General features: G+C 39.9%; 1 protein-coding gene across 3 annotated transcripts in view; it reads right to left on the bottom strand.

The window, feature by feature from the left end:
* hiw (MYC binding protein highwire) overlaps positions 1 to 26,839 on the bottom strand; it is a 443,394-nt gene that overhangs the window by 104,274 nt on the left and 312,281 nt on the right. For all 3 annotated transcript variants that reach the window (XM_071673952.1, XM_071673951.1, XM_071673953.1), the window contains exons 57-60: positions 17,236 to 17,439; positions 10,654 to 10,883; positions 2,848 to 3,012; positions 2,454 to 2,614 (exon numbers count right to left, since the gene is read on the bottom strand). In XM_071673952.1, coding sequence (XP_071530053.1) covers positions 2,454 to 2,614; positions 2,848 to 3,012; positions 10,654 to 10,883; positions 17,236 to 17,439 — 760 coding nt within the window. The remainder of the gene's footprint in view (positions 1 to 2,453; positions 2,615 to 2,847; positions 3,013 to 10,653; positions 10,884 to 17,235; positions 17,440 to 26,839) is intronic.

Here is a 26,839-nt window from a genome sequence, read left to right as displayed (position 1 = left end):
GAAGTTTGATTAGCTGTCAGAGCTTGATGCAGGAGAGTTCTTTAAGGTTTTAACTGCACTGCATTTGCTACTGGGTGTGAAGGGTGAGTAAACATTTCTGGATGAATTTTGAGGTTTTTCATGACTTTTCTGTTTAGGGGTGTGGTTGGTCTATGGCTTATTTTTGAGTAATGCTACATCAGCATAGTTGTGTGGGAAAATGATGTTATTGGATTCTTTGAGAAGTTTTTCAAGTTTGGGACTGGGTTGGTGCAAGTGTGGATCTTCTTGAGTTTGTGCCAGAACTGATTGCTGTGGATTTTTTTGGTCCACTGAATAAGGAAAAAAAAGCCAGTCTGCTCTTCTGAGTGATAGCATTATTTGGGGTTTGGATTTGTTCTGTGATTTCTGGTGATGGTAATTTGTTTTGTTTGATCTAGTACCTTTGTTCCATGAAGTCTAAAACTTGTGAGGAGAAATTTGGATTATATCTATTTCATGCCCTTAAGGTATGTTCTCTTTCCTTACTTGGCTGACAATACTAAAGAGTGAAAAGGTACAATATGGGGATTAGAAATCATCAGTAGTGATGAATTTAATGTGCTGTGGAAATGCTGGACAATTTGCTTTCCTGTAGTTTGCATATGTCTTTTTGTTGGCTGTGTGTGTTAGCTGTAATTGTAGAGTAGTGCAGTTATCAGAATAGGTATGTGGTCAGAGTTGATGTAATGTGCTTAAGGTGGTCTTTCTGTTTAGCAGTGGTGAACAAAAACTAACGACAGGCAAAGTTGGCTCTGGGAGGAGGTGGACTGGAATTCTGGTTGGCGGGTTGCATAGTTTGAGGATGTTGAAAGGGTACTATTAATCTATGACTGGTTATACTTTAATATAATTCAGACCCTTCTGGTAACTGAAAACTGGGGAAACCTCCGTCACTGCACATCTCAAAATGCTCTTGCTTCTGTACATCACTGATTAAACCATTCTTCCCTCTTTCTCAACCATTCACAGTAAGTGGCTACTGAACTCCATTTCCCAATCTATGTTACCACAAAGATAGTTCAGTTCTGTGTAGTTTCCATAATTATATATCCTCATAAAGTCCTGTCTCATCTATGTTTTTTTAACTTCTTAATTTCCCACATAATCAAACTTTAGCATCACATGAGCACTCTTTCCAAATGCTCTATCATATAAGACATTTTCAAAATCCATGCTAGTCTGTGTGAAGATAAGATCTAGTAATGAGGATGAATCAGTTCCTCTCATCCTATTGCATTCTCTGATATACTGGTATAGAAAACTTTCTTGTACACACTGCAGGAACTTGTATCTCCATGATTCTGTTATCATGAGAATCCAAATCCTGCCAGTCTATCTCCTTATAACTGAAATTCCCCATTATCAATACCTCACTCTCTGAAAAATGCATGTTCTGCTCCATATTCCATCCTAACTGTTCCTTTGTTGCTGTCATTGTATAGTTGTTCTGGACTGTTAAAATTCTTTGGAGGATTACATATCATTAAAAGTACTAAGTACTTCATTCCTATAATTACTCTTCCCACTTGGTATTGTCTAAATGAGCCATCAACCAGGAAAGTATATCAACAGTACGACCTGTCTGGGTATTGGAAGTGTTAGTTATTGCTGTGTAGCGAGCCAACACTTCAGTGGTTGTCAAGTTGCACTCCCCTAACCCAAGTAGCTGTTTCTTTTCTTTCCATCTCACCCACATGCAGACTGCTGGCATTCTGTCCACAAACATACAATCTCTCCTTGTCACACATAACACTTGACAACAATTAATTCACACACCTAATTCTTCCTAACCGTAGATTTTCTTGCAGTGAGTCCTATGCACTAGCCGTGCCTTTTGGCAAAATGGTAGGAGCAATAGATTGGAGTAATATGTAGGAACATTAGAGTGGAACGTTAAGTACAAACAATAGGTACAAGTATTAGGTAGGAACATTAGCAGGGAGCATTATGTAGGTAGGAACATTAGCTGGGAGTATTATGTAGAAGACAGCTGGAACACTAGGTAGGCACATTAGGTAGTAGTGGTTGAAAGGAGCCTTTGAAAACACTGTGCTAGAATTGCCCTCTGCCAGTGGCCTGTTAAGGGTGAGGCACTAAAGTCTAAGAAGTGGCAATGGGGTTCAACGGTTATGAAAACTCTTTTGCCATGTCCTTCAGGGTTCCCAAAGAGAATGAGCATCAGAGATATAAACAGACTGACAGAATGTGTAGAATAGTGTATGCAAGGGAGGCATGTAAGGACAGGGATATGTGGGGACTCTTTCACCATGGCCACCCTCTCGATGGGAGTTCCCAGAGGGAACAGGCATCAGAGATATAGTTAGATTGGTTCAAAAATTTTCACATACAAGAAATGCCAAATGAATGAATATAAGAAGCAAAAGTATAGCAAATCAATATGGTTTTCAGTGAGGACAAAGTTTTTACTGTACCTAACAGCCATCATCTGTAAAGGTGAGCCTGGAGGAAGAAGCATCATGAGATCAGCAATTGTCTGTAGTAGCTGATGGAATGTCTGGGGTAGTGGGTGGACTGCATCACCCGCAAGAGTTACATCACTCAGAGGATGTTCTAAAACCACCATATCACCTTCCTGTCAAATAGTATAATAATTAATACAGTAACACATGGAGAAGTAAACATCATGATTTCTAAAATTACGCTATAAAGTTGAATGACTGCATGAAACACTTGTGAATGATCACCACTTTTCCTGTTGTACTAAAATCAAGGATACAAACACCCCATTCTTGGAAGAGAGTAAGAGGGTGAAATACTTGATCTTTGACATCAGATGTTGTTCAGCTGATGTGCAGCATATCTCACCAAGTCATGAGACTTGTCCTTCAGATGTGGCTGATCTTGAGGATTATGGTCATCAAGTGAGGGTGGTATGGAAGGACTTGTAGGAGTGAGGGCAGCAACAAAGCACCACAACAGGTCATGAAGACAGGTTGGTTGAGTCACACTCCGCAGTAACCAGTTCAGGGCCTGCAGACTCAAATGGTGTTAGAAATATGCAAGCATCATAAATATATAATAGAACAGGCTATACAAGTTGGCCTTACATAATTTCTTTAAGAAAACAAAAATTAAAACTGAAACGAAAGGATTATATTATCAAACACACTCAGAGGTGAGAAGTGATAACTCACAAAAGTAAAAGTTCACATCTAAAACTTAGAGGACAGTTTAATTGAACTGAAATTTAATAAAATTCAGTTATGATCTTTGCTGGATAAAAATAGGGTTTTGAAGGATGAAAGCAAATCTTGTGAGGAAGTATTGGGATCCACATGCCTAATCGGAATCAACTGAACTCGTTACTTCTCTTGGGAATAAATACTCCTGCCTGTATGATATGCTTGCTCAGAAACCTCCAATTAATAAGAGATCATCACACTCTTTCATTTCCTAACTTTTTGCACTGTTGCATCCAGTTACACATTCTTCAGTTCAGGGAAGGAGGAGGCAGCTTGAAAGGAAGGAAAGTGAAAGGCAGAAAGAAAGAATGTTAAGGAAAAGCAAATGAGGACTGTTCGTAAGATTGCCGGGCAAGAAGATAAGGTTTTCATTCTTCCAATCTCATTTCTTTTGTTGGCAGGATTTATTTTGTAAGTAACGGAAAGAACATGGTCACATATAAAACAGGAGGGACCAGTTTGTAATAATAATCATAAAAGTCATACTAACTGACAATTCTTTAATCAACTGCAGTTAAAGGCAGAGAAAATGCATACATGAGAAAACAGTGGGACTAGAAAAAAGATAGGTGCTATAGAGACTTTTTCAAACAAATACAAAGGTGAGGGTTAATGTAGTCTTTTGATGACAGGTGATGTTTACAATGGTTCAGAGAGGGCTGTTCTTGTAGCAGTCTGTACAAGTATGTATGGTCTATGAGGCTAAATGGGAACTCTGGGACACAGGGTAACAGGTAATAGTGGTAAGGATAGTATGGCAGCTTCATCCAAATTGTTAGCTGAGATAAAGGAAATGGTTGAAGACTCTTGAGGGTCTTGAGCAAATTTTGGTATGTAGTGTAGAAAGAGCCAAAGATGTTCTTGCCTACTCTTGTCTGCACCTTTCTTAGAAGTCCCTATTTTGTAAAGGATAAGGTGGAAGAACAGGTAAAGGAGGCATAGATGAATGTGTGAAGATTGAAAGTTGTGTATATATTCTTCAGCTCAGGTGCAGGGTGGCCAATGGCCTTGCACTGACAAGGAATGTAAAGATAATTACAGGAAGATTGGCTATGGTAACAATAACTTTGTCAAATTCTAATATGTCATCCAAAGTAACACAAAGTACCTAGAGGAAGCTAGAGCCCAATAATCAAATTGAAAGTAACTACTTACCAACCACAAAAATATCTTTGTTCAAATTTCTTCAGTTTGGAAGGCAATACGTTTTCAGATGAATTCATAGGGCATAATTGGGAAACTTTAGATGTTTTAACTTCTGGCTGGCTGATAGTATACAAAGCACAGAGCCCTGTAAAGCTAAGGGCCTGAAGTCACTGTCTCATTTGCCTTTGCCTAAAGCCAACACTGTATTAGTGACTGTGTTACAATCTTCTTAGATGGTTCAAGAAAAGATGAGTGCTAATGTGTTTCAAATGCCTTGCACTTTTTTTCTGTGTAGATAAAAATGCTTATCATAAACTTAACTAATTTGAGAAGAGGCACCAGTCTTCTTAAATTTGCACTCAAGTGAAAAATAAAATAAATTTCTTTACTTTTCTCCATTTTTTTCACAAGACACAAGCCCTTCAGTAAACTAGTGTACACTTAATTTCAAACCAAATGAAAGTGAACTGACTAAAAACATCACAGATACAAATAATTATACAGCAATCTTCAATGTGCTGAATACAAAGCAACTTCATGTCTCACTATAATGCAAAGATTTCCAGTTTTATATATCTAAGTCTACTACCCTCAACTCCGATCAATATCTCTTAAGGCAATACATGCATATCTCTCATGGCCAAACATCAAACCCCTTCTGTTTCACACGCTTTATTCAACACTTACTACTATTACTATAACAACAACACACATTTCTCAACATCATTCGCAATCACCTCCGGCCTACCATAAGGACTAAACACTTGCTGACACTATCTCAACATACATTTGCTTCCAGATAAAGTTGACTCAACATTTTCAAGGCCCAATTTCGGGCTGGCCCCCCTTGATCATTGTACTTTACAGGTGAGTTCAATGTGATCAGATCGACTGATATTAGCAACTTCATTCCTCAGTATGTTTCTCCATTAGGCAAATGGAACTCGGACACAGGTAACAGTATACGCTGGAGACTCTATGGTACCTATATCCATGTTATAATAAATGAAATGTTAAGACTCTTAGGTCTTACACAATTGTTAGGCAAAAGACCAAGTTCTGCTTTGCCTACTCTTGTCTGCACCCCTTCTAAATCTATTGAAAGGATAGGAAGAACAGTAAAAGCTCCAAGACTGAATTCGCAAGCATGACTTTATTACTTTTCCCAGGTGCGTGCCAATGCCTTCCACTACAACATGTAAACATAAATTAAGATATCAGTACAAAACTTGTCAAATTCTAACTATGCCGAAACCACATACTAAACCAAAGTACCTTGATGAACTGCAAAACCTACAGGAAGCTAGAGCCCATAACAAATTGAAATAAAATTTTTCCACACAATGCTTTGTTAAAATTTCTTGTTGCAAGCATACGTTTTCATATAACTTCCATAGGGCATAATTGAAACTAATTTATAATGCCTGTCTGCGTAGATCCAAAAGCAACCTAAATCTAATGTGCTTTAAGTACTGTCACATTCATTCTTAGCCAAAGCCAACACTATCTTACACTTCTACCCATCTTAGTGTCTCAACAATATGATGTTTTAATGCCTTCACTTATCATAAATACAAAATTAAAGTCTGGGAAGAAACCTTTACATTAGGCTAGAGTAATAGCATACCTAGCAGGTATTAGTAAGATAGGAAAGAACCACATTTCATCTTACAAAAGGCTTTAACCAACTCCTTTCTCTTTAACAAACTGCTTTCCATGACTGTCTCACTTTGCAAACCTACCTGATTCAAACACCCTTCAACTGCTATCCTATCAACAAACACATTCATCAAAATTTCAAAATACTCACTCCATCTCCTCACTAACTGTTACCATTTCCCCATATGCCCCCTTCACCAATGCTTCCATTTATTTTCTTGTTTGATGTGTACTATTCCACTCCTGAAACAACTTACTCTCTCTAAAGCTTACTAATTCTCATTCACAACAATTTTCATGAGCTCTCTTTTTCAACCTTTGCAGTTTCCTCTTGACCTCCAGCTGCTTTCTTATGTACATCTAATCACTTGCATTCCTTTGCCCATACACCTTTCTTTTCTCTTTTTGTCTAAAAACTACTTTGTCATCCCATTTATCACTACCCTTTCTCACTTGCCAATGTCCCATCTTCTGCATACCACATGTCTCTTGCATAAGCCAGCACTGCTTCCTGAAATACCTCCCATTCCTTACCTACTCCCCTAAATCCATTTACTCTCACTTTTAGCCATTCCACACTCAATCTCTCATAATTCTTCACATAAGCCTCTTTTGAAAAAGGGGGTGACTGTGTTGCTGACTGGTTGGTGAGGATATTCAATGTATGTATGGCTCATGGTGAAGTACCTAAGGATTGGCGGGATGCATGTATAGTGCTTTCTACAAAGGCAAAGGGGATAAAGGTGAGTGTTCAAATTACAGAGGTATAAGTTTGTTGAGTATTCCTGGGAAATTATATGGGAGGGTATTGATTGAGAGGGTGAAGGCATGTACAGAGCATCAGACTGGGGAAGAGCAGTGTAGTTTCAGAAGTGGTAGAGGATGTGTGGATCAGGTGTTTGCTTTGAAGAGCTTATGTGAGAAATACTGGGAAAAACAAATGGATTTGTAAGTAGCATTTATGGATCTGGAGAGGGTATATGATAGAGTTGATAAAGATGCTCTGTGAAAGGTATTAAGAGTATATGGTGTGGGACGCAAGTTGCTAGAAGCAGTGAAACATTTTATCGAGGATATAAGGCATGTGTACGAGTAGGAAGAGAGGAAAGTGATTGGTTCCCAGTGAATGTCCCTTTGTGGCAGGTTAGGGAGGTGAATGCAAGAGTTTTGGAAAGAGGGGCAAGTATGCAGTCTGTCGTGGATGAAAGGGCTTGGGAAGTGAGTCAGTTGTTGTTCGCTGATGATACAGCGCTGGTAGCTGATTCGGGTGAGAAACTGCAGAAGCTGGTGACTGAGTTTGGTAAAGTGTATGAAAGAAGAAAGCTGAAAGTAAATGTGAATAAGAGCAAGGTTATTAGGTACAGTGGGGTTGAGGGACAAGTCAACTGGGAGGTAAGTTTGAATGGAGAAAAACTGGAGGAACTGAAGTGTTTTAGATATCTGGGAGTGGATTCAACAGCAGATGGAACCATAGAAGCAGAAGTGATTCACAAGGTGGGGGAGGGGGCGAAGGTTCTGGAAGTGTTGAAGAACGTGTGGAAGGTGAGAACGTTATCTTGGAAAGCAAAAATAGGTATGTTTGAAGGAATAGTGGTTCCAACAATGTTGTATGGTTGCGAGGCATGGGTTATAGATAGAGTTGTGCCGAGGAGGGTGGATGTGTTGGAAATGAAATGTTTGAGGACAATATATGGTGTGAGGTGGTTTGATCAAGTAAGTAATGAAAGGGTAAGAGAGATGTGTGGTAGTCAAAAGAGTGTGGTTGAGAGAGCAGAAGAGGGTGTACTGAAATGGTCTGGTCACATGGAGAGAATGAGTAAGGAAGGATTGACCAAGAGGATATATGTGTCAGAGGTGGAGGGAACAAGGAGAAGTGGGAGACCAAATTGGAGGTGAAAGGATGGAGTGAAAAAGATTTTGAGCAATTGGGGCTTGAACATGCAGGAGGGTGAAAGGTGTGCAAGGAATGGAGTGAATTGGAACAATGTGGTGTACTGGGGTCGACATGCTATCAATGAATTGAACCAGGGCATGTGAAGCATCAGAGGTAAACCATGGAAAGTTTTGTGGAGCCTGGATGTGGAAAGGGAGCTGTGGTTTCGGTGCATTACACATGACAGCTAGAGACTGAGTGTGAACGAACATGGCCTTTGTTGTCTTTTCCTAGCGCTACCTCGCACGTGCGCACGTGCATTGTGTGTGTGTGTGTGTGTGTGTGTGTGTGTGTGTGTGTGTGTGTGGGCATGTATGTATATACATGTGTGTGTGGGTGGGTTGGGCCATTCTTTCGTCTGTTTCCTTGTGCTACCTAACTAATGCGGGAGACAGCGACAAAGTATAATAAAAGAAATAAAAAATCTCTCTTTTCCAAGTTCATTTACTTTCACCATCCTCTTCTCACCCATACGTTTTCTTATTTCCAAAAATTCTATACATCTCTCTCACTTCTAACATGTAATGATCAGATGTCCCACCAGCTGCCCTCCTCAGCATATTCACATCCAAGAGTCTCTCTTTTGCCCACCTATCACTTAGTAAGTTATCTAATAATATCCAATTACCATCCTTTCCTGAATATGTTCTATCACTAATCCCATAACTCCTGCTTTAGCAGTAATGATACTGCTCCCTTGACCTGTGCCCTCACACCATGCCCTGACTTTACCCCTAACACATTTTCAAACCATTCTTCTTCTTGACCCTCAAGCTTTGTTTCACTCAGAGCCAGAATATCCATGTTCCTTCTCCAAGCATACTACCCATCTCTCCTTTCTTCTAATTTTGATTACATTGACACATATTCAGACATCCAAGTCTAAGCCTTCATGGAGGATAGGAACTCCTTGCTTGGCTCCTTCCTTTCCATCTTTTAGGAGCTGAAATACAAGAAGAGCTGGGCTTTCCAGCCTTTGTTCCTACCCCTATTGGTAGCCTTCTAAGACAAACAGGAAATATGGAGGTAGAACTCTTTCTATCCTACCACTAAATATCTTTCTTTTTCATAAATATTCACTATTTCCCACATGAGTGAAGAAGCATCCAGAACAGATGACTGAGCTTAAGAGGATAAAGACTCTCATTTGGTTCTTTCCTCTGTTCCTACTTCTGGAGAGCAATAGAGGAAGGGAAGATTTCCAGCCTTCTGCTCCTGCCCTTCTTACTTGCCTTTTGTGATATGCAGACAGGAGATATTTCTTTCATAACCCCAATGATGGCCCCTAACCTCCTGCAATACTCAAGTTGATTGGTTGGTAAGGATATTCAATGTATGTATGGATCAGGGTGAAGTGCCTGAGGATTGGCAGAATGCATGCATAGTGCCTACACGTACAAAGGCAAAGGGGGTAAAGGTGAGTGTTCAAACTACAGAGGCATTAGTTTGTTGAGCACTCCTGGGAAATTGTATGGGAGGGTATTGATTGAGAGGGTGGAAGTATGTGCAGTGTCAGATTGAGGAGAAGCAGTGTGGTTTCAGAAGTGGTAGAGGATGTGTGGATCAGGTGTTTGCTTAGGAGAATGTGTGAGAAACACTTAGAAAAACAGATGGATTTATGTGTAGCATTTTATGGATCTGGAGAGAGCATATGATAGGATTGATAGAGATGCCATGCGGAAGGTCTTATGAGTATATGGTGTGTGAAGTAAGCCGCAAGGAGCAGTGAAGAGTTTTTACCAAGGATGTAAGGCATGTGTACGAGTAGAAAGAGAGGAGAGTGATTGGTTCCCAGTGAAAGTCAGTCTGTGGCAGGGGTGTGTGGTGTCCCCATGGTTGTTTAATTTGTTTATGGATGGGGTGGTTAGGGAGGTAAGTGCAAGAGTTTTGGAGAAAAGGGTGAGTATGTAGTCTCTTGGGGATGAGAGGGCCTGGGAAGTGAGTCAGTTGTTGTTTGCCAATGATACAGCTCTGGTGGCTGATTCTAGTGAGATATCCTCTTTATCAATCTTTCCTCACTCATTCTCACCATATGTCCAAACCATTTCAACACATCCTCTTCTGCTCCCTAAATCACACTCTTTTTTATTTCCACTCATCTCTCTTACCCTTTCATTACTTACTCAATCAAAACACCTCACACCACATGTCCTCAAACACTTCATTTCCAACGCATCCACCCTCCTCCATACAACCCTATCTATAGCCCATGCCTTGCAACCTTCAAACATACCCATTTTTGCTCTCTGAGATAACGTTCTCTCTTTCCACACATTCTTCATTGCTCCCAAAACCTTCACCTTTTCCCCCACCCTATGACTTACTTCCACTTCCATGGTTCCATCTGCTGAAAAGTCCACTCCCAGATATCTAAAATACTTTACTTCCTCCAATTTTTCTCCATTTAAACTTACATCCCAACTAACTTGTCCCTCAACCCTGCTGAACCTAATAACTTTGCTCTTATTGACATTTACTCTCAACTTTCTCTTTTCATACACATATTCCCCACATGTCATAGAAGGCAAATAAAGGGTGTGGGAGTGGGGTGCTGGAAACCCTTCCCTTCTTGTATTTCATTTTTTAAAAGGGAAGAGATGTTAATATTATCAAGTTCATATACAATTTTTTTCTGAAACAGTAAATCAACTCAAAATCACATTACTATTATTCTAATTTTGTTAATCTCACCTGCATTGCATACACCCTTGCAGCTGCTTTTCGAGTTGAATGCCTCATTGCAAATGCAAGAGTTTCTAAATCATGATTCTGGAATATAAAGGCCATGATTGGTCTGATGATGACTTGTCGCGCTCTCCCACCAGGATCTCCAGTTGGTCCACCTCCCCGTTCAATACATGCAGCCAAGCGCTCTAAGGCTGCAGAGGGATGGACTAGTAAGGAGCTACCACCACTGTCAACTGCAAGAGATGAAAAATGAATAAGTGAATTTGCAGAGGACACAAAGATAAACATATTGTAATCCAATCATATCTTGTCAAATAAGAGGAAATAAAGGTGACAATAAGAACTATAAGAGCAAATTTCCAAAACCTTTTCCTATCACAAAATATGGTGACCTACACACACCTGATACTGTGATTAAAATAACTCACATATTTCAGTTGATTTCTTCATCTGCTAAACCCTGACACTGACACTCTGTTCTTCATATTCATCTTTGCTTTCCCTACACATGTTTTCCTATTGCCTTATTTTGTATGTTTCAATTATGATCTCCACATTAAAATCTCATGTTCATATCATTCCAGTACCCAATTATTTAAAAATACCTTAAAAATGCTGAACTAAACTATTATTCTCTCTTTCCTGACTCTCTTTCCTTTAAATTTCATATCACATTTCAAAATAATAAATTCTGAATTCAAAAATCTAATGTCATCCAAAAATTATAAATGCGTTTCACTGGCAGTAAATACTGGCTGTGGCATTCCTTCAAATAATTTCTCATTAATCTTTATGGCTCACTTTTCTCCTCTGATCTATACTGTAAAAAAGGTGCTCCTGTCTGTTTGTCCTCTATAGACACAGCAAGGAAGATGTCGGATGCATGACAACTAACTCCCATCCACAGCTGCCAGCAAAGCAATTGCTAGCTGTTGAGATGAAACATTTTCAGTAATATATTCTATTGTTAATCTTTCCCTGGAAATCAGCTTTCTTAATTCTGGTAATGTCTTCGTTGTCCTTCTTCAGATCCCTTCTCTTAGTTCTTTATGCTTCTTTACAAGCAATGACCAAAGAGAAACATATTCTAGTTTTGGCCTAAAGTAGGATGTGAACAGGCAGCTGAATATTTCATTATCAATGTATCTGTATGCTATTCTAATGTATGACAACAAACAGTTTTATCTCCCTTGCTGTTCTCCTAATGTGGGACTCTAGCAACAGATTTAAGATGATGACAACTCCCAAGTCCTTCTCAAACACAATTTCCTGCAGCTTATTTTCTGCTAGATAATATTCATACTATTAAGCTTCTTTACTAAACTCCACTGTGGTACAGAATTAAATACTTTCTAAGACCACTGATTCATACAGTTCACCCAGCCTTTGTTTTGGTCAAAAACAGAGCTCGCTCTCTCAAAGAAATCTAAGAAGGGAAATAAAGAAGGATGATGATTACATCAGCCGAGAGGGGAACCTGGACAATCTCCAAAGCTGGTGAGATAAATGGGTGATGATATTCAGTCCAAGTAAGTGTAACGTGATGAGGATGAGACTAAGTAAATGAGGGACTCAGCGTGATTATTACTAGGTGGTAAAGAATTACAGATATCTGCAAGTGAAAGACATCTAATGGTGGACAATGTGCCCAATTTATTGCAAGAGCTTCAAATAAGGAGAACTGTGAAAAAGGTTATGTGTTTGCTGGCAAATATGTGAATTACATTCAAATATATGGACAATGACATGTTCACGAAATTATTCACCACATATATCAGACATGGGCATTATTGTAAAGCATATTAATTGATTAACAAGAAAAAGGGAACTCTTGGTTGTGAATGTGTTGAGATGAGCAGCTGGTGGGATGTCTGACCCTTTTCTGGTAGAAACAAGGGCAAAGATTTGTTGGGGTTTTCAGAAAAGAGAAAAAGAATGAATGAGAAAAGGGTAATGAAATTAAATGAGCTTGTAAAAGAGACATGTGTGAAAAAATCTCAGGAGAGCCTGGGTGTAGAACGGCAAAATAGGAGAGTAAACAAAGCAAGGGAAACATGTGAAGGACTGATCTAAAAAAAAAAAAGCAGTCTAGCATGTGCAAGAGAAGAGTGTCAGGTAGAAAGAGGAAGGTAGGCAGGTGAGAAAGGGGTAGTGAGTGGTGTGATGAAATAGCAAATTTGTTGGAGAAAGAGAAAAGAAAGATATACGGGTGGCACTTACAGGGAAGGAGTGCACATCAAATAGAAGGTAGACACCTTGACATAATAAGCAATAAAAATTAGTCCTTAACTTTTTTAAAGGTGGTAATATAATAAAATGAAATGAACCAACTTAGTAATTCAAAATTCAAAATTATATCTGAGCTAAGCATGAATGAACAAGCACTCTCAGCTTACTGTCAGACTGGAACCAATTAAGACATGAATGGTGAAATATTAGGAAGTTCTGGAAGGCAGGCAAACTGTTCAGTTTTTAAGCACTGAAAGCTTACCTGGCAAAATGTATCTGGGAGAGGGATTGATGGAAAAATCAAATAAAGGAAGGTTCGTTGGAAGATGTGATATAATACACATCATGCACATCCGCGAAACATGGATCTATAACAGAAAAGGGGCAGCAATACACACATTTCTTGATCTATGTGACAACTACTTTCTTGAAAATGGCTGAGTAAAACAATCATTTTAATCAAAAAATGTAAATAGTGGTGATTAAGGGTTCTGCTTATCAATTCCAACTCTTGACTCAATGGACATCTTGTTATTACTTTAACATCCACAAAGTTGAAAGCCTCAAATTACATAAATTGCTAATTCTGCCTCTAAAAACTGGATCTTATTCAGATGTAGAAATTTCCTTTCCTCTGAGCAACTGCTCCATTCATACAAAGGAATGATCTGTCCTTGCATGGAGCACTACTTTCAAATCTAGGGTGGTTCTTCCTCAACATCCTTACTTGACACAACTGAATCAAAAGCGGTTTAACTTATCAACTCTCCCAGGCTAGCCTCAAAACTTAACCCACTCACCCTATACAACAATGTTGGCTTATGTTCCTTTTTTATAAATATTACAGTGGTTTCTGCTTCCATGAGCTAGCTACTTGTTTGCCCCATCATCACCTAAACCACACACTACTTGGCTACCTGCTGCATCACATGATTACTCTGTGGCCTTTAGCAATTCAAAGGTGGACCACTTTGATAACTTTTTCCCTACACCTCAAAGCTTTAGAGCCCTCTACCCTCTCATGTCTTCCCTAATAACTTTGACCAGGGACTTTCAAAATACAGGTTTTTTTAAATTCCTCCAAAATTTGTAAATACTTTTCATCATCTCTTCTTTTCCCTTTCATTAACCTCCTAATATTTCAATTTAAGTCCAGCCTTGATGTGGGCTTTTGTCCATGAATGGAGCATAAACAGAAATAAGGCCAATGAATAATATTCTCATAAAAAAAAAAACAATACAAATGTACCAGAAAATATAAAATACAATCATCCACATATTGTACAGTGAAATTTAAAATTCAAAAGCAAAAAAAAACAAACTTAATTCCAACCTTTACATTTACTGCTGATTATGATTGCTTGCAGGTGCTAATGGAGAGGGAGGTGAGTGGAGGAGTTTCTGGGGAAGAAGGTCATCTGGGTCATGTGACAAAGTTGGCAAATGTGGTTGTGACAGTCTAGTGGGTTCAGCTATTATGTCACTAGATGCTGATGGCTGGTCTTCCTTAAAAGCCCTTTTCTTCAAAAAGAAATATAGTGCTGTCTCTTCAGCCTTCATCATCTTTCATGGTGGATGTCTTTACAGTACCTGATTTAAATCATGACATTTTGGGCCACCTTTTAACTGCATTCATTGTTTGGATCAACCTTGTTAAATATAGCTAGAGTAAGTCAATGTAATAGAATATTTCAGCTAACTTCTTGCCAGTGCAAAAAGGCACTTGCTCAGCCTTCCCTTCTTCTGCTACCCGCTCCCAGCATTCCTTCTTCAACTGTAGATCTACATTTAAGAGCTCTTCCTGAAGTGATTCTGATAACTCCACCACATCATCCTCCTCAACCTCATTAAAGCCAACTATTTTCATAATTTCCTAAATTTATGAATGCACTCTTGGTATGTCGGTGTTGATATCAAAATCCTGGAATCCATGAATAAATGAGGGCAAGGCTTCAGCTACACTCTGTTCACATAAATACTGAGTGTGAAGGAATGGGCCTTTTTTGCCTTCTCCTGGGACTACCTTGCTGGTGGTGGTGGTGTGTGTGTGTGTGTGTGTGTGTGTGCATGTGCTATTTCATGTGTGGTGGGGTAGCGACAGGAATGGATGAAGGGAGCAAGTATGAATATGTACATGTGTATATATGTATATTTATGTATATGTTGAAATGTATATGTATGTATATATGTGTGTATGGGCATTTATGTATATGCATGTGTATGTGGGTGGGTTGGGCCATTCCTTGTCTGTTTCCTTGCGCTACCTCGCTGACACGGAAGATGGCGATCAAGAATAGAAAATAAAACAAAATAATTTCCTTCCAATCCAAAACCAGTGATCATGATGGCACCCCTAACAAAGGACTTCTAGAACTGCTTTGTAGTCACCTGGTCATTCTCTGAAGCCTTCACAAGCTTTACAAATGTTCTCCATGAATAGTAAGCCTTTAAAGTAAATATCACCCTATGGCCCATTGCCTGGATTAGAAATGTAGTCTTGGGGAGAAGAAAGACTGCTCTGGTGTTCTCAATAAGGTCCTGTATTGAGGGTGGATGGCCATGGGCATCATTCATAGGAAAGAGAATCTTAAATCATATTCTCCTTCACAGAACACTCCTTCAGCTCTACATGGAGCTTTGCAGCAAATAATCATAGGAAGCTTTGCTGGTTGTCCACCTTTTCTGATCAAAATAATAATAGATGGGCAAAAATTGCTTGATGCATCCCTTAAGAGCTCTAGGATTTCTGAATGGTAGATCTTTGATGGTTTAAGCTTGCAATCATCTTCAGCACTGCCCCCCATAGCAGTGTGAGGCAATCCTTGGCAGATTTGAATCCTGGTGCAGTCTTCTTTTCACAGGAAATGTATGATCTTACAGTTATTCTCTACCAAAATAATCCAGTCTAGTCCATGTTAAAAATCTACTTAAGAGAATAACTGCCTCCTTCAACAATGGTCATGAGGGTTCCCAGGAAATTTTCAGCAGCAATGACATCAGCAGAAGCCGCCTCACCAGTCATCTTGCAGCAATAACATCACCAGACACCACTCATCTTGATGTGGTTATTTGCAATATTTCTTAAAATTCATGAAACAACCAGAACTTGCTTGAAATGTTTTTGCTGCTCCCTCTTCCACTGCCACATCATAACATATACTCTGGGCCTCTGCTTGTCTCACAAGCATGTTGTCAAGAACATATTCATGAATTTGTTGTTTGATCCATGTGCTCAACATTCATATGAGGTCTAAGATGCACTGATTAATGTTCCACTCTTGGCATTCTCCTTGATCTACTCTGCACTATCATGGATAGTCCATAAAGTAGATTCACTAAGTCCTAGGGCATACTTAATATCAGCTGTTCGTTCACTTCTCTCATAACATTTGAGCACATTCATCTTAATCTCATTGGTTATAACCATATGCTTCTTAGCATCACTGGTACCAAGAGAACTTAACATACACTATGGTGGCATGATGCAAGGGGTAAAATACCTGCAATATACAGTATACTGCATAGCAAAATACTTAGGCACTCCATAGCTATAGACTATATCCATTGACTGAGGACTGCAAGGCAGGAAACTGCATGCCCATACTGTGCGTACGTGTGCTTCTCATACAGCGCAGGCAATGCTATACCACTGCATTGCTAGACCAATGATGACCTTATTATTCCAAACATAGGCCCATGTAAATTCAAGAAAAGGTGTAAACGGACCTTGTGCATAATTTCAAAGATGGTGTAAATCAAACATGTATATATCAAGAGGTCCCTGTACTGTAAGGAAAAATGAATCTCCTATAAAACTGATGCAGTTCTGAGAGTAGGTTGAGAGAGAGGAGTGGTGATATAAAAGGGAGATATGATACTGTCAATGGAGGACAATAGCTGATAAAGTAAAGTAACCAGCATGATGTGAATTGTATATGTGAAGAAAATGGTATAGCTAAAATGAAAAAAAAACTGTATCTGACTGAAGTTAACAAGAAAAGGTCAAAATCCTAAAGCCACAAGAGTGAGTATAAGCTTCTAATGGTTCTAACAATGAAGAAACCTACAGTAACGTGATAATGCTATGAGGTGCTCATGATGATTTCATGAACTAGTGTGCTGTGCAGCAAGAAAAAGTCTTCTGGATATTGTATCCAGCTCATATGAATCAGAACCATTCTACCAGGGAAAATATCTATCAATGTGAACAATGCTTTGATGTCTGTCCACCTCAAAGGCTTTATGGTGAAGTGAATTACATCTCTGACTTATCAATGCATTTGTGTACCTTAGTTACCTCATAAACTTTACAATGTCTTTTAAGAGCAAGGCCTTAATACTAAATTGTTTAATTACCTGCATTTTCCCCACTACTGTTGTTACGTTTCCTGAGGACAACTGTGGCTTTCTGATCATGCTCATGCTGGGAAGCTGATGCAGATGCTGCAGCAGAGCTCCAATCTTGTCCTGAAGAACCCACTGTGACTGAGATGGATCGATGGAATGGACGGCCCCGTGGTATCTCTGTATCTGACGCTGGAGATTCTTGATGTGAAGCCCCTTTTTTGAAGGAAAAAATTATGATCATACTCAACTAATCACAGGAGAATTGTTTGCATTAGAATCAAGTACATGAAAAGACAGAAAATCAGCTTACATTACCTTTAAAGCATCTTACAACACTACTGTAAAAATAAAATATGCATTCTTAAGTATGAAAAATGCTTACTCTCTTGAGACAGACAGTCCCATGAGCCATGACATTTACCTTGAACCTCTAAGGATTAGTATCTTCTTAACTACCCAACTTAATGATGAGGTAACTGCTTCTCACCCTACAGTGATAGCATCACTGTCCCCTGACAGATGGAACTAACACGCCTCATAATTCTCAAAACAGATATCAAAATGACAGGAGCAGGAGGGCTGGAAACACAAACAGGAAAAATATTTGCTGGAGACTGTCCCATGCTTCAAAACCTACATTCCTCTCCTGGATTGATTTGTCTCACAATTCATGAGAGCATATCAACAAGAAGGAAGAAGGTTAGGGTAACTTTTCATCAAAAAGCCAATAAAAGCAAAGTCATTACCATAAGAGTCATCTCTGGTACATGACAGTGGAAACATCAGAATACACCAGATCAACTCTTGCCACCTAAAGTAATGTGTCATTAATAGATTTATTGTAAGAGAGCTTAAGCTCTCCATGTTAATCTTCTCTATGGGTCACTTCCTCAGAAAGGCTAATAATAGATGTTGTCTTCCTATACGCATGGCCTTTGACATACAAGGAAAATGAATACAAAACTGAAGTCTCTTAGTTGAGGAGGAGCTGTTCCCAATATATATACAACACCTATCTCTGAGGATGGGGGTACAAGGATACTTCCTAATTACTTCTGGTGTCTTACAAAGGGTAACTTAAAGGGGTGGGAGCAGGATGGAGGAAATCCTTTCTCTTTGTACTTTAATTTCTAAAAGTCAGAATAGAAGTAGGAACCAAGTGAACAGTGCTCATCCTCCTTGAAGGCTCAGGCTGGGGTCTGAATGTGTGTGGGTGGATGTAATCACGAAGAAAAGAAGTAACAGATAGATAATATATTTGGGAGAGGAACCTGGATGTTTTAGCTCTAAGTGAAACAAAGTTAGGCAGGATGGAGGAATGCCTTTGGGATAAAACCAGACATTAGTGTGAGGGTGAGAGCTGTGGATGGGGTAGCACTGTGCTAAAGATGTGTGAATATTTAAGACGTTGTAACAAAGTAAGCCCCAGATTGATGCAGGTAATAATGAAAGTTGATTCTGAAAGGAGAATGATCATTATTGCCTGTACATCTGGAAATGAGAAAAGGATGCATAAGGGGTGAGTGTTTTCAGAGGAGATAAGTGAGCATGTCAGTAATTCTGATGCAAGGGATTGAGCACTGGTGGATGATCTGAAAGTGAAAGTGGAAAGTGTGGTAGCTAAGGGCATAATTGGGAGGCATGGAGTATCCACTGATGAGAATGATAACAGTGTACAGCTTGTGAAGTTGTGTGCTAAGAGGACAGGTGATTGGGTTTACCTAGTTTAAAAAGAGGGACATTTAAATATATGTAGGTGATACAAGATTTGTGTTTTACTGCTATATCAATAAGCAACCTTTCAGCATCATTGTTTCACCAGCAGACTGACCAGTTTTCCATTGCTTTACAGAAAGTACCATAAATATGCAATACCTTCAGCATTCTGAAATACCTTTTACATTTGTCCATGCACACTAACTGCGCAGCCAGAAAATGTGAAATTCAAACTTTATAACTTCCATATGTCCATTTGAATTGGACTTTGTATTCTATATTTTTCTCTTAAATTCATCCTTCTTATTGATTTACATCAAAATCATCTTCCTTGCTGTATTTACATTCATGCAATTATTTCTTTTTGCACCCTTTTTGATCTGTACCTTCATCTAAGATTCTTCAACTGGCTTCTTCATTAGTTGTATATCATCCATAAAAGAATTTCTAGCCTTTACTTTTTTTTACTATTCTTAAATCAACTATTTTTGCTTATGATACAATACACCAACAAGGGAAACATTAAGCAGTAATGGTCAAAGACTAGAGCATGACCATCTATGATTGTTATATTTTGAATTTTAGATTAATCTTTCCAGAAGACCAGTACATGCTTAGTACTTGATCATTTTACTCACTAACAGCAGTCTCAGTACAGTCTTGAACCTTCATGTCATCACTCTGATAAATAATCAGGTTATTTTTGGTTAAGTAGCAGAGGGCAGATTATGAATCATACTGACTTGTTAGGATTCTAGTATTATTGTTTTCACTATCATGTGATGCTAGGACACCTTTTTATGATGCTCTTACATCTTACAGGCTGTGCTCCATGCAGGAACAGGGTAAACTAGGCTGCTTTGGGAAAAGAAGGCCTTTACAACACTGTAATTACCTCTTTCTACAGTAAGGGGAGAGATTTCTACACTCAATATTCCCTGTCTCCTGAACTTTCTGAGCCATCAAGCAGCTTTTTAAATATTTGTAAACTGCCAGCATTCAGAGTCTTACTGGTTAGTTTATTCCAGCCATCCACCATGCTAACACTAAACCTGTACTTCTTAAGACACTTTCTAACTAGAATTCTACCAACTTATTTTCATGTCTTTTGGTTACTCTAGTGCTGCATTTATTTTCATGTCTTTTGGTTACTCTAGCACTGCATCTCTTGAAGAACTGTTCACTATCAGTATCATGAAGATGATATATTAACCAGAAGGTTGTTTTCAGGACCCCGCCCACTCTCTCTCTCTCTCTCTCTCTCTCTCTCTCTTCCCATAAGGTGGATAGCTTTGCAGCTTTCAGTCTCACATTATAGCTCATTCATTTTTCTTCAAGTATCATCTTACCTGTTCTTCTTTAGGTACAGTGGCCTAATTGGAAAGGCAAATTCTAGTTATGGTCTGATATATGTAGTGAATGATTTCACAAATGTTTGAATGGTAGTGGCTGACATGCAGCCCATGACCAGGGAGGTATGCTACCAGTGCTACCCACCTTGGTATTGTGAGAAAAGTGACAGCTGCATAGGGAACCAGCAATTCAGTGGTCGTCAAGTTGCACTCGTCTGACAAAGATAGCAGTCTTTTCTTTGTCTCACCCACATGTGGACTTCTGGCATTCTGTCTACAAACATCCTATCTTTCCTTGTCACACATAACACAAAACAACACTGAACTCACACAGCTCATTCTTCGTAACTCTAGATTTTCCTGGGGTGAGTAAGTAGTAGGTAGGAACACTTAGGCAGGAGCATTAAGCAGAAGTAGTAGCTAGAAGCATTAGGTAGAAGAAGTCAGTAGGAACATTAGGGAGGAGCCTCTACAAACACTGTGGTAGAACGTTGAAGAATGTGTGGAAGGCGAGAACGTTATCTTGGAGAGCAAAAATGGGTATGTTTAAAGGAATAGAGCGGGAGCGGGGGGCCAGAAATCCTCCCCTCCTTGTATTAACTTTCTAAAATGGGAAACAGAAGGAGTCACGCGGGGAGTGCTCATCCTCCTCGAAGGCTCAGAGTGGGGTGCCTAAATGTGTGTGGATGTAACCAAGATGTGAAAAAAAGGAGAGATAGGTAGTATGTTTGAGGAAAGGAACCTGGATGTTTTGGCTCTGAGTGAAACGAAGCTCAAGGGTAAAGGGGAAGAGTGGTTTGGGAATGTCTGGGGAGTAAAGTCAGGGGTTAGTGAGAGGACAAGAGCAAGGGAAGGAGTAGCAATACTCCTGAAACAGGAGTTGTGGGAGTATGTGATAGAATGCAAGAAAGTAAATTCTCGATTAATATGGGTAAAACTGAAAGTTGATGGAGAGAGGTGGGTGATTATTGGTGCTTATGCACCTGGGCATGAGAAGAAAGATCAAGAGAGGCAAGTGTTTTGGGAGCAGCTGAATGAGTGTGTTAGTGGTTTTGATGCACGAGACCAGGTTATAGTGATGGGTGATTTGAATGCAAAGGTGAGTAATGTGGCAGTTGAGGGAATAATTGGTATACATGGGGTGTTCAGTGTTGTAAATGGAAATGGTGAAGTGCTTGTAGATTTATGTGCTGAAAAAGGACTGATGATTGGGAATACCTGGTTTAAAAAGCGAGATATACATAAGTATACATATGTAAGTAGGAGAGATGGCCAGAGAGCGTTATTGGATTACGTGTTACTTGACAGGCGTGCGAAAGAGAGACTTTTGGATGTTAATGTGCTGAGAGGTGCAACTGGAGGGATGTCTGATCATTATCTTGTGGAGGCTAAGGTGAAGATTTGTATGGGTTTTCAGAAAAGAAGAGTGAATGTTGGGGTGAAGAGGGTGGTGAGAGTAAGTGAGCTTGGGAAGGAGACCTGTGTGAGGAAGTACCAGGAGAGACTGAGTACAGAATGGAAAAAGGTGAGAACAATGGAAGTAAGGGGAGTGGGGGAGGAATGGGATGTATTTAGGGAATCAGTGATGGATTGCGCAAAAGATGCTTGTGGCATGAGAAGAGTGGGAGGTGGGTTGATTAGAAAGGGTAGTGAGTGGTGGGATGAAGAAGTAAGAGTATTAGTGAAAGAGAAGAGAGAGGCATTTGGACGATTTTTGCAGGGAAAAAATGCAATTGAGTGGGAGATGTATAAAAGAAAGAGACAGGAGGTCAAGAGAAAGGTGCAAGAGGTGAAAAAAAGGGCAAATGAGAGTTGGGGTGAGAGACTATCAGTAAATTTTAAGGAGAATAAAAAGATGTTCTGGAAGGAGGTAAATAAAGTGCTTAAGACAAGGGAGCAAATGGGAACTTCAGTGAAGGGCGCAAATGGGGAGGTGATAACAAGTAGTGGTGATGTGAGAAGGAGATGGAGTGAGTATTTTGAAGGTTTGTTGAATGTGTGTGATGATAGAGTGGCAGATATAGGGTGTTTTGGTCGAGGTGGTGTGCAAAGTGAGAGGGTTAGGGAAAATGATTTGGTAAACAGAGAAGAGGTAATGAAAGCTTTGCGGAAGATGAAAGCCGGCAAGGCAGCAGGTTTGGATGGTATTGCAGTGGAATTTATTAAAAAAGGGGGTGACTGTATTGTTGACTGGTTGGTAAGGTTATTTAATGTATGTATGACTCATGGTGAGGTGCCTGAGGATTGGCGGAATGCATGCATAGTGCCATTGTACAAAGGCAAAGGGGATAAGAGTGAGTGCTCAAATTACAGAGGTATAAGTTTGTTGAGTATTCCTGGTAAATTATATGGGAGGGTATTGATTGAGAGGGTGAAGGCATGTACAGAGCATCAGATTGGGGAAGAGCAGTGTGGTTTCAGAAGTGGTAGAGGATGTGTGGATCAGGTGCTTGCTTTGAAGAATGTATGTGAGAAATACTTAGAAAAGCAAATGGATTTGTATGTAGCATTTATGGATCTGGAGAAGGCATATGATAGAGTTGATAGAGATGCTCTGTGGAAGGTATTAAGAATATATGGTGTGGGAGGAAAGTTGTTAGAAGCAGTGAAAAGTTTTTATCGAGGATGTAAGGCATGTGTACGTGTAGGAAGAGAGGAAAGTGATTGGTTCTCAGTGAATGTAGGTTTGCGGCACGGGTGTGTGATGTCTCCATGGTTGTTTAATTTGTTTATGGATGGGGTTGTTAGGGAGGTAAATGCAAGAGTTTTGGAAAGAGGGGCAAGTATGAAGTCTGTTGGGGATGAGAGAGCTTGGGAAGTGAGTCAGTTGTTGTTCGCTGATGATACAGCACTGGTGGCTGATTCATGTGAGAAACTGCAGAAGCTGGTGACTGAGTTTGGTAAAGTGTGTGGAAGAAGAAAGTTAAGAGTAAATGTGAATAAGAGCAAGGTTATTAGGTACAGTAGGGTTGAGGGTCAAGTCAATTGGGAGGTGAGTTTGAATGGAGAAAAACTGGAGGAAGTGAAGTGTTTTAGATATCTGGGAGTGGATCTGGCAGCGGATGGAACCATGGAAGCGGAAGTGGATCATAGGGTGGGGGAGGGGGCGAAAATTCTGGGGGCCTTGAAGAATGTGTGGAAGTCGAGAACATTATCCCGGAAAGCAAAAATGGGTATGTTTGAAGGAATAGTGGTTCCAACAATGTTGTATGGTTGCGAGGCGTGGGCTATGGATAGAGTTGTGCGCAGGAGGTTGGATGTGCTGGAAATGAGATGTTTGAGGACAATGTGTGGTGTGAGGTGGTTTGATCGAGTGAGTAACGTAAGGGTAAGAGAGATGTGTGGAAATAAAAAGAGCGTGGTTGAGAGAGCAGAAGAGGGTGTTTTGAAGTGGTTTGGGCACATGGAGAGAATGAGTGAGGAAAGATTGACCAAGAGGATATATGTGTCGGAGGTGGAGGGAACGAGGAGAAGAGGGAGACCAAATTGGAGGTGGAAAGATGGAGTGAAAAAGATTTTGTGTGATCGGGGCCTGAACATGCAGGAGGGTGAAAGGAGGGCAAGGAATAGAGTGAATTGGAGCGATGTGGTATACCGGGGTTGACGTGCTGTCAGTGGATTGAATCAAGGCTTGTGAAGCGTCTGGGGTAAACCATGGAAAGCTGTGTAGGTATGTATATTTGCGTGTGTGGACGTATGTATATACATGTGTATGGGGGGGGGGTTGGGCCATTTCTTTCGTCTGTTTCCTTGCGCTACCTCGCAAACGCGGGAGACAGTGACAAAGTATAATAAAAAAAACAATAAAAATTAAAGGAATAGTGATTCCAACGATGTTATATGGTTGCAAGGCATGGGCTATATAGACAGGGTTGTGTGGAGGAGGGTGGATGTGTTGGAAATGAGATGTTTTAAGAACAATATGTGGAGTGAGGTGGTTTGATCGAGTAAGTAATGAAAGGGTAAGAGAGATGTGAGGAAATAAAAGAGTGTGGTTGAAAGAGCAGAAAAGGGTGTTTTGAAATGGTTTGGTCATATGGACAGAATGAGTGAGAAAAGATTGACAAAGAGGATATATGTGTCAGAGGTAGAGGAACAAGGAGAAGTGGGAGACCAAATTGGAGTTGGAAGGATGGAGTGAAACAAATTTTGAGCAATTGGGGCCTGAACATACAGGAGGGAGAAAGGCATGCAAGAAATCGAGTGAATTGGAATGATTTGGTATACCGGGGTAAACGTGCTGTCATTGGATTGAGCCAGGGCATGTGAAGCATCTGGGGTAAACCATGGAAAGTTTTGTGGGGCCTAGATGTGGAAAGGGAGCCGTGGTTTCGGTGCATTACACATGACAGCTAAAGACTGAGTGTAAACGAACGTGGCCTTCTTTGTCTTTTCCTAGAGTGTGCATGGCGGGGTGGTGATGGAAATGGATGAAGGCAGCAAGAATGAATACATACATGTGTATATATGTATATGTCTATATATGTATATGTTGAAATGCATAGGTATGTATAAGTGCATGTGTGGGCATTTATTGTTTTTTTTTTTTTTTTTTTTTTTTTTTTCCCAAAAGAAGGAACAGAGAAGGGGGTCAGGTGAGGATATTCCCTCTAAGGCCCAGTTCTCTGTTCTTAACGCTACCTCGCTAACGCGGGAAATGGCAAATAGTATGAAAAAAAAAAAAAAAAATATGTGTATGTGAGTGGGTTGGGCCATTCTTTCATCTGTTTCCTTGCACTACCTCACTAATGCGGGAGACAGCGATTAAGTAAGTTTCAGAGCATTACACATGACAGCTAGAGACTGAGTGTGAACGAATGTGGCCTTTGTTGTCTTTTCCTAGTGCTACCTCGTGTGCGCAGGGGGAGGGGGTGCTCTTTCAAGTGTGGTGAGGTGGTGACGGGAATGGATGAAGGCAGCAAGTATGAATATGTACATGTGTATATACGTATATGTCTGTGTATGTATATGTATGTATATGTATATGTACGTGTGTGGGCGTTTATGTATATGCATGTGTATGTGGGTGGATTGGGCCATTCTTTCGTCTGTTTCCTTGCATTACCTCGCTAATGCGGGAGACAGTGACTATGTATAATAACAATACACACACGTACATATAGATACACAAGTACATATTCATATTTGTTCACTGTCATGCATTCCTAATGCCACCCTGCCCAACAGGAAACAGCATAAATGCATGAAAGAAAAAAATTATAAATAGAAAAATTTTTTGTGCCCCAAAACTGAATCAATGCACTCACACACACACCTCAGGCTGTCACCACCGCCACATCAACAAGGTAGCATCAAGAACACAGATGAAGAAAGGACTCATCTGCTCACATCCATACTCAAGCTGTCATTTGTAATGCACCAAAACCACAGCTCCCCTTTCACATCTGGGCCCCATAGATCTTTCCATGGTTTACAGCAGATGTTTTGCGTGCCCTGTTTCAGTCCACTGGCAGCACGGTGACCCCAGTCTTCTAATTCACTCTATTTCATGCACTCCTCTCACCCTCCTGCATATTCAGGCCCCAATTGCTCAAAATCATTTTCACTCCATCCCTCCATTCCCAATATGGTCTCCCCATACTCCTTGTTCCCTTTACTTCTGACACATATATCCTCTTTTTGTCAATCTTTCCTCACTCATTCATTCCAATTGTCCAAAGCATTTCAACACACCCTCTACAGCTCTCTCAACCATCTAGTTTTTATCATCACAAATCTAACTCACCCTTTCATTACTTACTCGATCAAACTATGTCACACCACGTGCTGTCCTCAAGCATTTCATTTCCAACAAATCCAACCTCCTTTGAACAACCTTATCTACAGCTAATGCCTTACAACAATATAACGTTGCTGGGACTACTATTCCTTTAAAAATAAACCAATTTTGCCCTCCTAGATAATGTTCTGTCTTTCCACACATTTTTCAGCACTCCCCACACACTTTCACTTCCATGAATCCATTTGCTACCATGTCTACTCCCTTATATCTAAATCATTTCACATCCTCCTATTTTTCTCTATTCAAGCTTACACCCAAACTAACTTGTCCATCAACCTTGCTGAACCAAATTTCCTTACTTTTACTCATATTCATTTAACTTTCTCCTTTCATGTACTCTTACAAACTGTCACCAATTTATGCAGTTTCTTGCTAGAGAGAAAGTGATTGAGAGAGCTGATGTGAGTGTGTTAAAATGGTTTGAACACAGAGAGAATGACTGAGGTGAACTTGACAAAGAGAATCTAAGTGTTGGAAGCAGAGGGAACAAGGAGAATGGGGAGGCCAAAGTGGAAATAAGATGGAATGAAAAATTTTTAAGCAATCTGGGCCTGAACATGCAGAAGGGTGAAAAACATGCACAGGATAGAGTCAACTGGAGCAATGTAGTATACATGGGTTGACATGTTATCAGTGGACTAAACTAGGGCACGTGAAGTGTCCGGGGTAAATGTCTATGGGGCCTGGCTGTGGATAGGAAGCTGTGGTTTCAGTGCATTATACATGGCAGTTAGAGAATGGG

Source organism: Panulirus ornatus, chromosome 19 (genome assembly GCF_036320965.1).
Source record: "Panulirus ornatus isolate Po-2019 chromosome 19, ASM3632096v1, whole genome shotgun sequence".
Classification (NCBI taxonomy): Eukaryota; Metazoa; Arthropoda; class Malacostraca; order Decapoda; family Palinuridae; genus Panulirus; species Panulirus ornatus.
Note: the sequence above shows the minus strand (reverse complement) of the source record. Positions and strands in the feature narration are given on the sequence as shown.